The sequence below is a fragment of the Hemibagrus wyckioides genome, linkage group LG05, assembly GCF_019097595.1.
Source record: "Hemibagrus wyckioides isolate EC202008001 linkage group LG05, SWU_Hwy_1.0, whole genome shotgun sequence".
NCBI lineage: Eukaryota > Metazoa > Chordata > Actinopteri > Siluriformes > Bagridae > Hemibagrus > Hemibagrus wyckioides.
In genome coordinates this window covers 15,791,379-15,805,652 of record NC_080714.1, presented here as the reverse complement: position 1 = coordinate 15,805,652, position 14,274 = coordinate 15,791,379, and the positions used below count along the sequence as shown (strand labels likewise).

Here is a 14,274-nt window from a genome sequence, read left to right as displayed (position 1 = left end):
TGCCTGTGTGAATGTCAGGATGATCCCAGCCGGGGTCATGTTTTTATTCACCCAATCGGCCGCAGGTCCGATAAGACAATTTGTCAGAAAGAAATCAGAGAAGGGGACTTAGGACACCAGGGTTCACAGGGAGCTCAAGGGGCCCCCTAGACTGGAGATCCACTGTACTTCACCTTTCATCCACACTCACCTCTGTATACTATCAGTCTCTGCTGTTCAGTTTACATTTTAAGTAATCTAAGTTCATAGAGTTCAAAGGTCTCCTTCTTGACTTAGAGGTCATTTTGAGCCTTTCACTATTATGTTGAGATATATACTAAATTTGAGACTCTTTAAAATCCTATATGAACTGTACAGGAAAGTTTATTTCAAAAAACTATATAATATGATAACCATTATGAATTATTCCGTAATTGGAATAATTGGAAAAAATGGGATTAAGAAACCTAATTAATTAATTAATTTTTTTACCACTAAATAAAACTCTATTCTATTTCTTCTCTTTAACTCTAATTGTCATGAAAGGTTTTGGTTTATAATTTTTGAAAAATGAAGCTAAAAATAATTCATTGTCTTTACTTAACAAAGGTTATATTCAAATTCAGTTTACTCACATTTTTAAGGAAGCAGGTGAACTTTTGCTTCTAAGTTATCCGTCTTAAAATGCCATTCAGTGATGATGATGTTTCACACTTTGCTTAGCCCAATTTAGTTATAGAACGCTCTCATATTGAGGCTGTCTAAAATGTTCTCGGATTTAGCAAAGTTTTATCTAGAGATCCTGCTGAGAGACATTGTGCTTAGCCACAGGCAGAGTTGTGGAATTGCTAGTCATCCCTTTTCTCTCCCATTCTGATCAGTATGCCTCCCCAGTGGTCAGCTTCCTGCTCTACCCTCTAATCCAATCATGCCCTGTCCCCATAGTCACAGTGAGCTTTTGAATTTTACCGAATACCCACCAAGAAATCTCTTAAGCTGCAGTTATTGCTTGGGATCAAATTTGCTGCGAGAGGGCAAGTCTTTAGTGATGTGATTTCAGTCAACCTAACTCAATCTATTTCTAAAGCTTTTCTTTTACTCTCTATCTTTCATCTTGGCTTGAAGCGATGGCATTTTAATTTTCATTCTCGTATTATAACTTATTTAGTTAGCTACCACTTTTTCTTGCCTTCAACATAGATACAGGTCGGTTATGTCATTGGTAATGACATTACATCTCTCTCAGGGACTGTAGGGAGTGTGATTTTTTGGGGCGATTATGTTATTGCAGATGTATCCCTGCTTCTAGGAGTCCTTGTGTAGATGAGACAAGCTAGTAATAAATGTGTTTGTTCTTCATTTGAAAATATTGAGTTGCAGTGCTTCTGTATATAGGTGGTGGTTTGGTCACTTCTTGCTTGCAGGGGAGTTGCAATAGTTTCTCTAATACTGATGCGTTTTGTCGGATTTGGATGTTGAATCAATAGAGAAATTTTCACGAGAGAAAACATATTGTAACCTAAGCTTTTAGTGCCCTTTGGCTCCTATAGGATTTGTAACTATTGTAACTAGCTTAGAAGAATCTCTGTCATAAACTGATGAAAGTTTTTTTTTTTAATCATGTTTTGTTGAAAAATAGAATGTACATGATGACTTGTTTATTATGTTTCTTCATTTAGATGAATCAAGCCATTGCATTATTTAAATCGATTGAAATAATTATTTCAGTCTTATTACAGTGTAAATGTTGCTTTTCTGATATCATGATTTAAGATAATAAATAATTAAATGATTTATTCTTGTTTATAAATAAGCCAAAGTGACTTGAATTAGTAATTTTAGTTACATTACTGCAGTTGTGTGACAGAGAAGAGTGTGTGAGGCAGCCTTAACAAGCTTAATGAAACATGTCAGTGTGTTATTTTCCGCTCCATGCCTCAGTCATAGGCAGTCAAAAGCCCCCTACTGAGGAAGCTGCATTGTTTGGATGCTAGACTAGCGTCCCAGAGGTCCAGCTTCTCAGTCTCTACCAGTAGTTACTATTGCACAAACACACTTCTTGACCTTGATGACATTGTACCCTTCTTCCTACAAGCAACCATCACACATACATATAAATGACAGGTGGCCAGTGGTGAGCTGGAGCTGTGTGTCACTCATAGTGCCTCCACTGAAAGAAATGGGGGATATAACCCATAGGTCAGGGATCCCACCACAGGCTTTCACACAGTGGCAGAGGCAGTAATTAACTAGCTGACTGACAGGGAATTGATGGCAACAGGCAAAGTGGAAGGAACACTCACATCACTGTCATCTTATTGGTACAGACCAGTTGGATACAAGAACACCATTGGATGCTGTCAGAATAAGCTTACAGTGTTGCTTTGTAGCTAAAATCTGCTCATTTTAAATAATATCATCTGATTGGATGCACCATTGCATATGCCATATTAATGAATTTCAATGTGATTTTTATAGGTTATCTCAAACATTTAAGAAAGGACAGAAATCTACATATATATTCTTTTGTTTAATATCTAGTCAATAAATTCAGAATTATTTAATGCAAACATGCATAGGTTGTAGTTGAAGATGACAACATCTTTCCTCTGTTTCTTGTTGTTTCAAACAGTTGCAAGTGTGTCCGGGAGGGTTACGTAGCAGTGTGACTCATGAGATACTGAATGCAGAACTTCTCAGTCAGATTTGAGGGTGGGACCACCTCAGTCTGTGAGGTAAAGGAGCTCCTCCGCAGATAACATGTTCACCTTTGAAGCATGCACTTAAAAGGGTCTAAATCTGCAGAATTAAATGGTGTCTCTCCCCCTTGCTTCTGAGGGGACATTTTCTCCAGCTACATAAAAGACCTGGGATCGCGTTGCAGCACCGTATTCACTGGTCCACTTTGTTTTCAAATGGTTTTGTTGGTTGTGACACTGCAGTCATCCAACACCTTCTAAGAATCTGAACTGTAAAAAGCTCTTGTTCTCCAGCAGCTAACCCAGAAACAGACTCGGGGGCCCAGAGACTGTAATGTCCTGTGCATTGGTAAAAACGCTCCCCTCTGGCGATCCACTTTTTGCTCTGTGCCCCAGGGCTTCCTCAGTGTGTTGGATGGCTAATATAGCAACATCCACCACATTATCTACTTCTTTCACATGTTCCACTCAGCCTGCAATTCGTCCTCTGACTCATCACACCCCAAGAACAACATACACACTCACTACAATATATCACTCACACACTTGCATGCATGTACATATATATGATAGTTATCAAATTTTAGTCATAATTTAAAGTGTAATCATTTGAGGTTTACTATGGAAAGAATAAGGAAAGAGCATTCAGTGAGTACTTAAATGACACATGCCACACTTGGCCACCTTTGTTTGCTTCGGAGCAGAGGTAGTCATGAATTAGAATTTTCATGTCATAGTAGGAGGGTGTCCATCCTAACAGACAGAAGGAGACTTAGGGACTCACAGAGGCAGGCAACAGAAAGACTATCCACTGCATTAACCTTCTGCGGCCCGCAAGAGCTCTTTCTTCACTCCTCTTTCAGCAGGACCCAAGGGAGAGGAACTCTGAGCTCGGCCCATTCTCCCTGAGAACTTTGATTTCCTATTAGGTTCCTCTAGCCTAGTGGGAGGGGGGAAGCCCGATCGTCTCACGTTCGACGGCGGGCCCCGTGTGGGACAATGGCCGGGCCCGGCCTGGATACAGGCCCTTTTGTTAGCTGTGCCATTTTGTTTTTTTGCCCCTGTCTCTCTGGCAGAGTATGGAGTGTTTGCATCGCATGCTCATCCCCAAAGTGCACACTTTTAGATTGGGGTGGGGGACAAGGATTGAAAGAGAGGGATTATTCAAGTGAGTGTCTTTGCATCAGGGGACAAGGGGGAGCAAAGAGCAACAAAACAAACTTTTTCCTCTGAGAATATTTTGTAAGCATATTCAAATTAATCAAAACAGTGCAATAAAATTGTGTACAGTTCACTGTTTTAATACACTTGCATTAAAAAGCAGACATCTGCAATGGTTTCTGGGTTAAGGGAAAAAAAAAACAGTGAATATGGGTGCATTCTGCCTAAAACCCACAGAAAAGTCAGCAGAGTCTTTAAAAATCTGAAAAAAAAAGTAAAAAAAAATAGTTTGCCATGACTATCTTGGTCTCAAGACATTAAGAATGGATAAATGGTTAAAGAAATAATTGATTCTGACAGTGCCGAAAGGGTGGGAATACAATGTATATTAATATTATATTTATAAAGAGAAAAGAAAACTTTTCACTTTATTGGTTTTCAGTGTTTAAAGTCTAAAAGTCCCTTTTATTAGGTAGAGAGTTCTATGAGGCACTGTGTATTCTGTTGTCTTCTAAATTGTCTTTCTTTCTCTTTAATAACTGAGTGAGACAGACAAAAACAGAGGGAGAGAGAAAGAAAGAGAGAGAGAGAGAGAGAGAGAGAGAGAGAGAGAGACTCCGTAATTGATTGATTGACAGGTGCAATGAAGCAGAACTAATCTGCAAAGGAGCTTGAGGATGTGGATTGGACTTAATGATATAACAACAAAGGATGTAAGAGTTAACCTGCTAGATTAGATAGATAAGTGAATAAGTGTGGGAAAAAGTAAGAGCTTCCCCCCCAACAACTTTTGAGTTTATTACATTTAAACTCAGTGCCTAAACTTCTTTTATTTAGCATGACCAGTTTGTGGAAAGATTTAAATCATGCTCTGATGTGTTTATTAAGATTTATAAAATAACACGTTGTCTTTTGTTATGTAATAAAATGTCTAAGTGACTATGAGTTTGTGTCGGCAAATTGTGTAATTTAAGATTAATTGGTTCCTGAGAAGTCAGGCTTGTTAACTAATTACTCAGATTTCTGTGAACTAATTACTTATATTTCCTTGTGGGCTAAGTAAATGCAGAAGGGTAGTTGGTGTTATGGTGTACACTGATTCAGCGAGAAGGGCATTTATTTTAGGAACACCCCCAGGCAATGACGCTCACCTCTCTATTCCTGGGTCTCCTCAGTGGACTAATGTTACTGTGGTAACAATTTCTCAACTGAGTCATCATAAGACTGAATAGTATTATTGTTTTCCACACAGCATTTATTCTTTTGAGTTTCGGTGACTGTAAATAGAAATCATTTTCTATTGTCTGTTAGTCTGACAGTCATGAGTCACCTTTGCAAAAACATTCACAATACCTCAATCTTGCTTAATAATAAACAGTTATATGCTAAAATCTGCCATATCATATTTGGTGAGTTTACAACACTGCCCTGAGGGTGCAGAAGTGACTCAGACGAGTCCTTTCTGTACCATTTCAGAGTGATCTGTGACCAACTTTCTATATGCAAATCTCAACCTTTACCGCTGTAAGGAAAACCTCTAAACTGATGTCAGATCAGATTGCAGCTTCCAACTAGTGCCCCTCTTGTGGTTTTTTCGATTTGTATAATTGCTTTTCTGTAACTCTGCATTGTTGTACATTCTTGTTCGGGGCTAAACAAGAGGAACAGAGAAGAGAAATGAAAGTGGGCTCAGACGTGTACCCCTAATTGTACGAATGAGGGGTGGGTGGTGGAAGGCTGGGGGGTTGCTTGTCTTGCACTGGCCTGAAAATGATACCCTTGTCTCTCCCTGCCTGACCCGCTCCCCTTTACTCCGCCCACAGGATACCTGAGAGTGGGGGTCTCAGGGGAACTGCACCAGGCAAGGCTTTCAGTGGCCGTGAAAGGAGAGCAGAAAAAAAATTGAGAGAGAGAGAAAGAGAGAGAGAGAGAGAGGGAGAGAGAGAGTAGAAAAAATCCTAACAATATACAGTATCCATCCCTAGAGTAGAGCTAGCAGGTGAAATATTATCTGCTCAGTCACTGTACAATGGGGGCAAGAGTCCTTTAATAGATGTGGGGCCTTCACAGGTGAGTGGGTGGGACTGACAGTTCTCTCCAATCCTGTTGGAGTTAAATGAGTTCAAGGCTCCAAGTAGCAGGACCAGAGAGGGCTCAGACTGATGGAGCATCCATATCATCCATGTTCAATGTTTGACATATTCATTCATTTAAGAGGGCTCTATTAAGAGAATTAAACAATGTTTGTTGCTGTCTACTACTCTAAACAATCTGGACCTGCAGATAGTGTGATGACCGTACAAGGGACATTAAAGAATTTGAAAAAGAAACTTAACATACTGTACATTCATAATAGCAACTAACATTAATGGTGCAGTTGTGTTCTGCAAGTAAAAAAAATATTTTAATGTTTGCATGTTCTTGGTTTGCATGCATTTCTGACATAGTAATATATCCAATCTGAACCTATAGTAAGTGCACAAAAACATGACCAGATTTAAGTGCATGACAACAAGCAAAGCCGGAGTCATGTGTTCTCCACGTTTATAACTTCCAACTCCAATTATTACAGATTTATCACTCTAATATGCCTACCCATTTTCATATCTACCTTTTTTTTAAAACAAACAAACAAACAAACAAAAGAATCACTGTCATGGTCTGTGGTGTACAGTAAATGTCCTGTAGCCAGCTCTGACAGTAGAGACTCACCGTCAGAGGCCACACAGCCTTCACACCTCAGAAGTGGCACAGCGTGCTGGGCGTAATCCAAGCTGTGAGGAAGTCGCCGTAAAGGGTAAATACCCCTAGAGTCGAGGTGTTTCCTATACATATACACACACATCCATATCCTTGCAATGAATGTAACTGAGACTCGGAGGCCACTGAACGACATTATAATTGGCCTTGCCATTGTGAGCTTCTGAATGGGATGGTTACCCAAGAAGCCTCATGTTGGTCTAGGTACATTCGCTTTGAACATTTTGCAGACACAAAAGGTCAGCCTGGGGAGGAACAAAGATGAGAGAGCTCTGCAGTGTTCTTTCAGTTTTCCTTTGGCACTGTGAAGAAAGACAAGTGGACAATGCTGTCTAATAAACAGTTCATACTTCCTTTTTCCTTATGCTGCAGGCTAATATTTACACTACAATCAAATGCTTTGTTAAGGAAAGCCTTGTGACTTAATAGATTTTAGATGCAATCAAAAGAATAATTTCACACATTGATACAACTTGTCACTGTTGTTGCTAGTGTTTTTGACCTCTAGTAAGAGTTCAATTATTGGCTTGTATTATTGGCTTATAAGTTGTTATTATCATAAAATGTAGGTATTATCATTTTTGGGTGAACGTTATGTGGATAAAAAAAAACATGTATTCATTGTAGAAAACACTATCCCTGATCTCATATAAGAAGACTTCTACACTGATATGCTACACTGTTACACTGTTCACTCTTCTACACTGATATGCATCGTCAAGGGCTACGGACTGCTGTGAAAAGCTTATGCATTATTCATGCCATCATCTCATGTGACATTTTCTATTATTTTCCCTGCATGCTCGGATAATGATCTTCCTAAAAAGGCACCAGCTTTTTTTTTTTTTTTTACCTTTGTGGTTCATCCACAGGTGCACATAGTGTGTGTTCATGCCACATGAAATTAAAGTTTTATGCAGCTTCTTCAAATTAAGATCCAAATGGTCCTTTTGTTGCTGGAAGAGCAACAGATGCCCAATGAAACCAATGTTTGGGCTGGGAATGATACACTGGACCTGGTGCTTAAGACTTAGGTTTAGCTGTGTCAGAGGATATGTGAAGATGAACTTCTTGCTCCTCCTGTGGTGTGACTTCCACCTTTAGTGCATCTTATCTCACACTGCCATGCTCGCTCTCTCTCTCTCTCTCTCTCTCTCTCTCTCTCTCTTTCTCTCTCTCTCTCTCTCCCCCTCACTCTCTCTCTCTCTCTCTCTCTCTCTCTCTGCTTGTTGCTCGGACTTGCAGCAGATGGAGAGTACGGCCTAGTTTTAGCTTTTGTTCTGATGTCCCAAGAGAGTCCAAGCCCTTTTTTCAGACTCCTACTCTCCTTATCTCCTATGAAATGCAGGGACTTTGCTTTTCAATGGGGTAAAGCACAGAAACAAACATGTACTCTGTCTACACATGATGAATGAAAAATACTAACTTTTTTTTTTAATTGTGCAGAATATCCAGTTGTGTATGAATATCAATTTATACATTCATGAACAGGATCTGATACCAGATGAATAAATGGATGCAACATAAAAATAAATGAAATGAAATAATATGAAACAGTGTAAATAAAAAATATTAATTTAAACAGAGTCAGAAGTCGGAGGTAATGGTAAAGCCTCATTCTAATTTGGTTAAATCCTGTAGGTACAGTGTGAGAGGAAGCGATTAATTATTATATATTTTTAATAGACATCATTTTTATGAGATAACAGATAGAAGCGGATAGGTTAATGCACTCTTTGTTTACGCCCAAGAAGAACCGTTTAAAGCATGTGAACGGTGATTAAGAAGATGAAGAACTGAAATGAACAACTGATGGTTTTATAGAGTCTAACAGAATGTGTTGCTTCGTTAATTTCCCCTTTCAACACAAACACGAGCGCGCACGCACACACGCACGCACGTGAGGAAAGGGCGTGTTGTTTACGTTTTGCCCTCAACGCTCATGCATACTCAATATTTCATGAGACTCGAAACAGTCTCGACTTATGCAGTCTCCCAGCTGTTACCACCAACACTACACAATTAAAATGAAGCGACAGTGTCGATGCTGCAGGGGCATTTTCATTTGAGTTTGGTGCGAGCAGTGGGGGCTGGGGGCAATTACTTAAATTACTAAGGGCATTAGAAGCCTGTTGCTCTCTGGTTAACAAGGACTTGTTGTTTAGTTAACAGGTTGAAATGAAAAAGCGTGTTTCAAGTCATACAAAAAATGGCTGAAGTTGTTTGAGATGCGTATGAAAAGAAAATTGCAACTAAGATACACTAAAATAAAGTTAAGGTCAATTAACTCAATCACGTTTAAAAACTTCATATAAAGCCACAAAGTCGTTTTCTTGCAATATAACAAACAATATCCTGCACTGTATTTTTTTCTTTTTCCAGTTCAAGTAGTTTCAGTGTACTAGTTTGGAACCTATTTTATCTTAGAAGACTAATTAAAATTAATAACTATAACTTGTATTATAGACAACGTAAAAGTTAATGCGAGCTGATAAAGATCTTTTACTGACAATTCGCCGCAGGTGAAAAAAAAAGCCTCAAAACTTTATTGCTCTGAAATTTGAGAGTATTTGTCGTTTAAGCGTCGCATGTAGCAGGAACAATACAGATAGCTTCGGTCGTTCAAGGGAAGATAACGGTATAAAAATAAAAGTTGTAAATAATTGATCAAGGCAAGGGTACACATGATATTGCCTGTTATTATCCACATGGTAATCTGATTGGGCAAAACACGGGGTGGTACTGAGAGCGCATAGTCGTTAATAATTTGTTAGCTTTTCCAGTGAAATGTTTTTGCAAGAATAGTGGTGGTGGTTCCACATCAGAATATTATGTGGAAGTAAGAACATGAAATTATGTAATTATTAATGGCGCACGTGTGTGTGTGTGTGTGTGTGTGTGAGAGAGAGAGAGAGAGAGAGAGAGAATGCACGGGAGCAAGTTGGCGTGCGTCCGCTTGTTTGTAAGTGCGTGCACGGGCACCTAGAGTTTACTGTGTGTGTGTGTGTGTGTGTGTATGGGCACCCGGTGCGTATTGGCGGGCGCGTGAGCGTGTGTGTGTCTCTGGAGTCAGGTCCTGAGGGACAAGGCAGCTCGCGGTGTGTAAGGACGTGGCGCGCTCACCAGCTGACAGCGCGTGCTACTCTAAAGACATTCAACACCGCGCGCACGGGCCTGCCAACAGAGCGCGCGCCAATTAATATACACCACTACAGCAGCCGCGCGCGCAGCTCTTTATGTTCAGTACTTACAACGCGTCTCTGAGACTGACTTGAGGCTATACTGAAGATTTGTCGGTCACTTCAAAGCCAAATAACTGCATAGATAAATAAGTTGTTAAGGTGCTGATTGCGAATATTTATTATGTTGTAACATACAGTAGCAACATATGGACAGCGAGGACCCCAGTAATATACGACCGAAGCGATTAATCTGAGAACTGTTGCCTATAAAACTTGTGGCAAATAATTTATTGCCATTGCGGTTTCCTTAGTTGGAAATCCAAATAAGTTATGCAAGGTATACTTGAAACTTGGTTTCAACGACTTAATTAGCAAAATGCGAATACACAAACGTGCATATTTCGGGAATTAATCGTATTTCTTTTTAACATGGATCCGTGTATTATTATTATTATTATTATTATTATTATTATTATTATTATTATTATTATTATTATTATTATTATTATTATTATTATTATTATTATTATTATTATTATTACGAAGGGCATCCAGTCTGCTCTGGCGACATCCAACAGGTAGTAGCGGAAAGAACATTTATTATTATTATTATTATTACTATTATTATTATTATTATTATTATTATTATTATTATTATTACGAAGGGCATCCAGTCTGCTCTGGCGACATCCAACAGGTAGTAGCGGAAAGAACATTTATTATTATTATTATTATTATTATTATTATTATTATTATTATTATTATTATTATTATTATTACAATAGAAGTAGTAGTAATCGTAGTAGTGGCAGTGCAAGGGCATGTTCTTTCTGTTCGACAGTTAGTACTAGTAATTGAGTTTTTTTTTAACCACACAAACCCTTCTCTACCAGTTTGGTAGTGTATTGCAGTTATTATAGTCATTTTTTAGGCTTTCCTCTTACTTTTTGAGTGTATTCTGTTATATCTGGTAAATTAGTACATATATAACGAAATATATCAGGCTTCTTCAAGAAGATACAATGCATTCATAATGATATTTTAGCTACATGAAGAAGATTGCTTGAATCTGAAGCCAACAATACTACACGGTAATACGCGCTAGCTCAGATACTATTTAGACTAAATCATGTTTCACTTTTAGCAGTGTGTTTTTAATTTGCAGTTAGTTTATAATCACTAAAATTAAAAGTACTTTACACCATAACTATTAACACTATTTAGAGAGCAACTTTGTGTGTCCTAATTTGTGACATTTATGAGAAAATACTGACCAGTCAAAACGTTTTTCACGTGGGAAAGCTGAATGCATCATCATCCCCATCACCACCACCACCACCATCATCATCATCATCATCATCATCATCATCATTATTATGATCACCATAATCATAACCAGAGACATCAGTAAATAATACAAAAAGCATTTTGATTCTAGTTTTTTTTATTCCAAAATCAAATAAAACATAAAGCATGTGGCAAATTTGCTAATTTTCAACATTTAAAAAAAGATAAGGCAAACGGAAATAAATAGACACTTTAACCGGCATCTCCAAGCAGAAGTTGAATACAAATAATAACCTCGCGTCGAAATCGAATATTCAAACTTAACAAATGTACAAAACATCTAATGGCTATATTAAATATCCTTGACAAATTGGCATAACTAGACTACATACAAACAACAGAAAAAACTCGTTCTATTACAAAGCGTGTTTCTCAAGCCTATGGCCCGTATTTAAAGTGCAAGTGAAGTTTAGAAGTTGCAAATTCATCGAGTTAAAAAACAAACAATCAAACAAACAAACAAACAAAAAAAACAATCGTATTCTTGTCGTATTTGCACAAATTGGGTCACTTTTTTTCGGAAGACAAAGTTTTTGCATGACATTCGGGCCCATGGCACTGCTGCGCGCGGCAGTTGACGTGGCGTGGGGAATCTCGCCAATGTCACGACAAGGCAAACAGATTCTATTGGCGTACAAGTTACTGAAAACTACAACAATAACAACAACGGCGTACAATTCAGATGGTCATGAAATCGAAGTCAAGACAACCAATTCAAACTTAAACCTGTTACAAAAATATAGGGCGAATACGATTGACACGAAGAACTGACGGACATCTGGATCTCTTTGAGCGTCTCTAAAAGGCGCGGTGGCGACTCAGCTTCAGTTCACACAGCTCGTCTTCACTGTGCAGCTCCGCGTGTGGCTCGTCCGAGTCGCTGAAGTGCGAGTGTGGCGAGAACTCTCCATCGCTCCGACTCGACCGCGGGGAGTCTTTGCTGCATTCGGAGGCAGACTTACTCGCTCCGAGCGACACAAACGCGTCTTCCTCATACGGGAATGACACGCCGGCGAGCTGAACAGGAAACGAGTTTGGTGATCTCTCACCTCCGAAGACGGGCGGCAGCACATCACCATTATGCGCGTCATCCTCTGCGCCGGGAGCACGCAGCAGGTCGGACAGCGCGTTGATGTAGATCTGTGCCATCTGGAGTGTCTCGTACTTGGACAGCTTTTTCTCGTTGTCTAAGGAGGGGATGACGCTGCGCAGCTCGTCGAAGGCGTGGTTCAGACCGTGCATGCGCCGGCGCTCTCGTGCGTTCGCCGCTATGCGTCTCTGCTTCTGCACCACGTTGGCGGGCTTGCTGGTCGGGGCGCGCTGCCTGCCCTCATCCGCTCGTGTCGCTCCCTTGAGGCGGCACAGCTCGCGCACACGTACGGCGCCCCCCACCCTTGCGCCCTTGTTTAAGTGCGAACCGGACACGCCCTCCGTGCTTGAGGACCCCGAGCTGTGCGGCAGGTATTCCGCGTGTGCAGGAGCGAGCCAGGCGCGTGCATCGCCGCCTTCCATCAGCGCCAAAGTGAGCGGAAAGCGCTCCCCACGCGCCGCGTCAGACTCCACCGTCCTCGCGTCTTCGCAAGAGTTAGCCATGACGTCCATTTTCGTGTGTTTGTTTTCGTCACGTCGGGACGGAGGTTTCCAAAAAGATATGAATTAACGGTGAGTGTGTGTGAGGTGACGGGGGCTCTGCTCTCCTTCCTGCACCTGTTGCGCGTACTCCTTCCACAGGAGGATTTCTTTACTGGGTGTCTCTATGCGACGCGCCGTTTTTAAAAGCGGCACGCGCCTGGGAGCCCCCCTTCTCAAGCCGGTCGCGTGGCGCTTTGACCAATAAGAGCACTCGGGGCAGGCGCGTGTGACCGACCAATGAGAAAGCCGCAGAGAACTCGAGACAGGTTATTATGTCCAAACTTTTTTTTTTATAGTACCGCTGCCTGTTTAACTGGAGTGTTATTATCACAATGGGTTGTCCCACAGGACGCGCGCAGAAAGGTGCAGGAATGTGGAGAGCGCGAGCAGGGTGCAAAACACACACAGGCGTGTGTTCCACAGTGCAGCTGGCATGGGCATGCAAATGCACCCAAAGCAAAGAAAAGGCTAATGGGACAGACTGGACAAAATTTACTCTATCCATTTCTTAATATTCTCAAATGAGACAGCAAATAGCTTACGCCTTTATCACACCTTTAATCCTGTTTTCTGTCACAGATCATGCCAGCCTAAATTATTTCTTTAAAACTCACTACCCGGTTTAAGTAGTTTAGAGAGGTTTATGTAAAAGTTTAATAAGCGAATGAAATATTTCAGTGTAGCCTATGCTGAAAACCTATCCATGATTTAATCAAACACAACGCCCTTAAGATATCTAATATGTCATATAATTACCACGGAATTTAAACTAAAAAAGTATATATATAAAAAAAGATCTAACGACAAATGCATATTACTCACGTTAACACTTATTTAGGTTCTTTTTGTATGTGAAAAAACCCAATACTTCCCTTGTGAGCGCTGAATGTTGCAACCATCTCAAGTTTCATTTTCTTTAGAACAAGCTCTTTTGATTAGACTGAAGAAACGCCCTGTTAGGTAAAAAGCGTCTAATGGATAAAACATAAAGCACAGCGTTGGCGTTTACTGTCACGACCCTAATTCAAAAAAGTATTATTATTATTATTATTATTATTATTATTATTATTATTATTATTATTATTATGTACAGTGAGTACGAAATATGTGTAATTTAGGCTTCAATTGAATAATAATAATAATAATAATAATAATAATAATAATAACCTTAAATAAACCAATACTGTAAAAACCTGAATACTAAATTGCTATACACACACAAGAACAAAATAAATTCAAATTTCCTAGTTTTGCTAAAAGTTTTACACTGCAGGATCGGTGACTTTGTGATTAATAATAATTAAAAAAAGACTGCATATTCTGGCAACACACAAAAAAAAGATCCTTCATTTCTTGTCTCTATGATGCCTAACATCACACTCTCAACACAAATCTAGAACGAGGTTCAGGTTTATGTTGGTGCTGTTCAAACAGAAGTGGATTTGATGAGATGGAATAAGAGGCGCGATAAATGGCGCATTTCCGACGCTGAACCTTTGTGTTGGATGTATTCA

The 14,274-nt window shown here is 39.8% G+C and overlaps 1 protein-coding gene across 1 annotated transcript; it reads right to left on the bottom strand.

Moving 5' to 3' along the window:
• Positions 1-11,261: 11,261 nt before the first annotated feature.
• Positions 11,262-13,756, bottom strand: atoh1a (atonal bHLH transcription factor 1a). The gene has a single exon (XM_058390150.1). It carries the CDS (start codon positions 12,728-12,730, stop codon positions 11,927-11,929), a length of 804 nt encoding a protein of 267 aa, XP_058246133.1. The 5' UTR covers positions 12,731-13,756; the 3' UTR covers positions 11,262-11,926.
• Between the last annotated feature and the right edge of the window lie 518 nt (positions 13,757-14,274).

What these genes read in the sequence shown, in the direction of transcription:
- atoh1a (XM_058390150.1), bottom strand. Translation starts at nt 12,730, where the DNA reads ATGGACGTCATGGCTAACTCTTGCGAAGACGCGAGGACGGTGGAGTCT.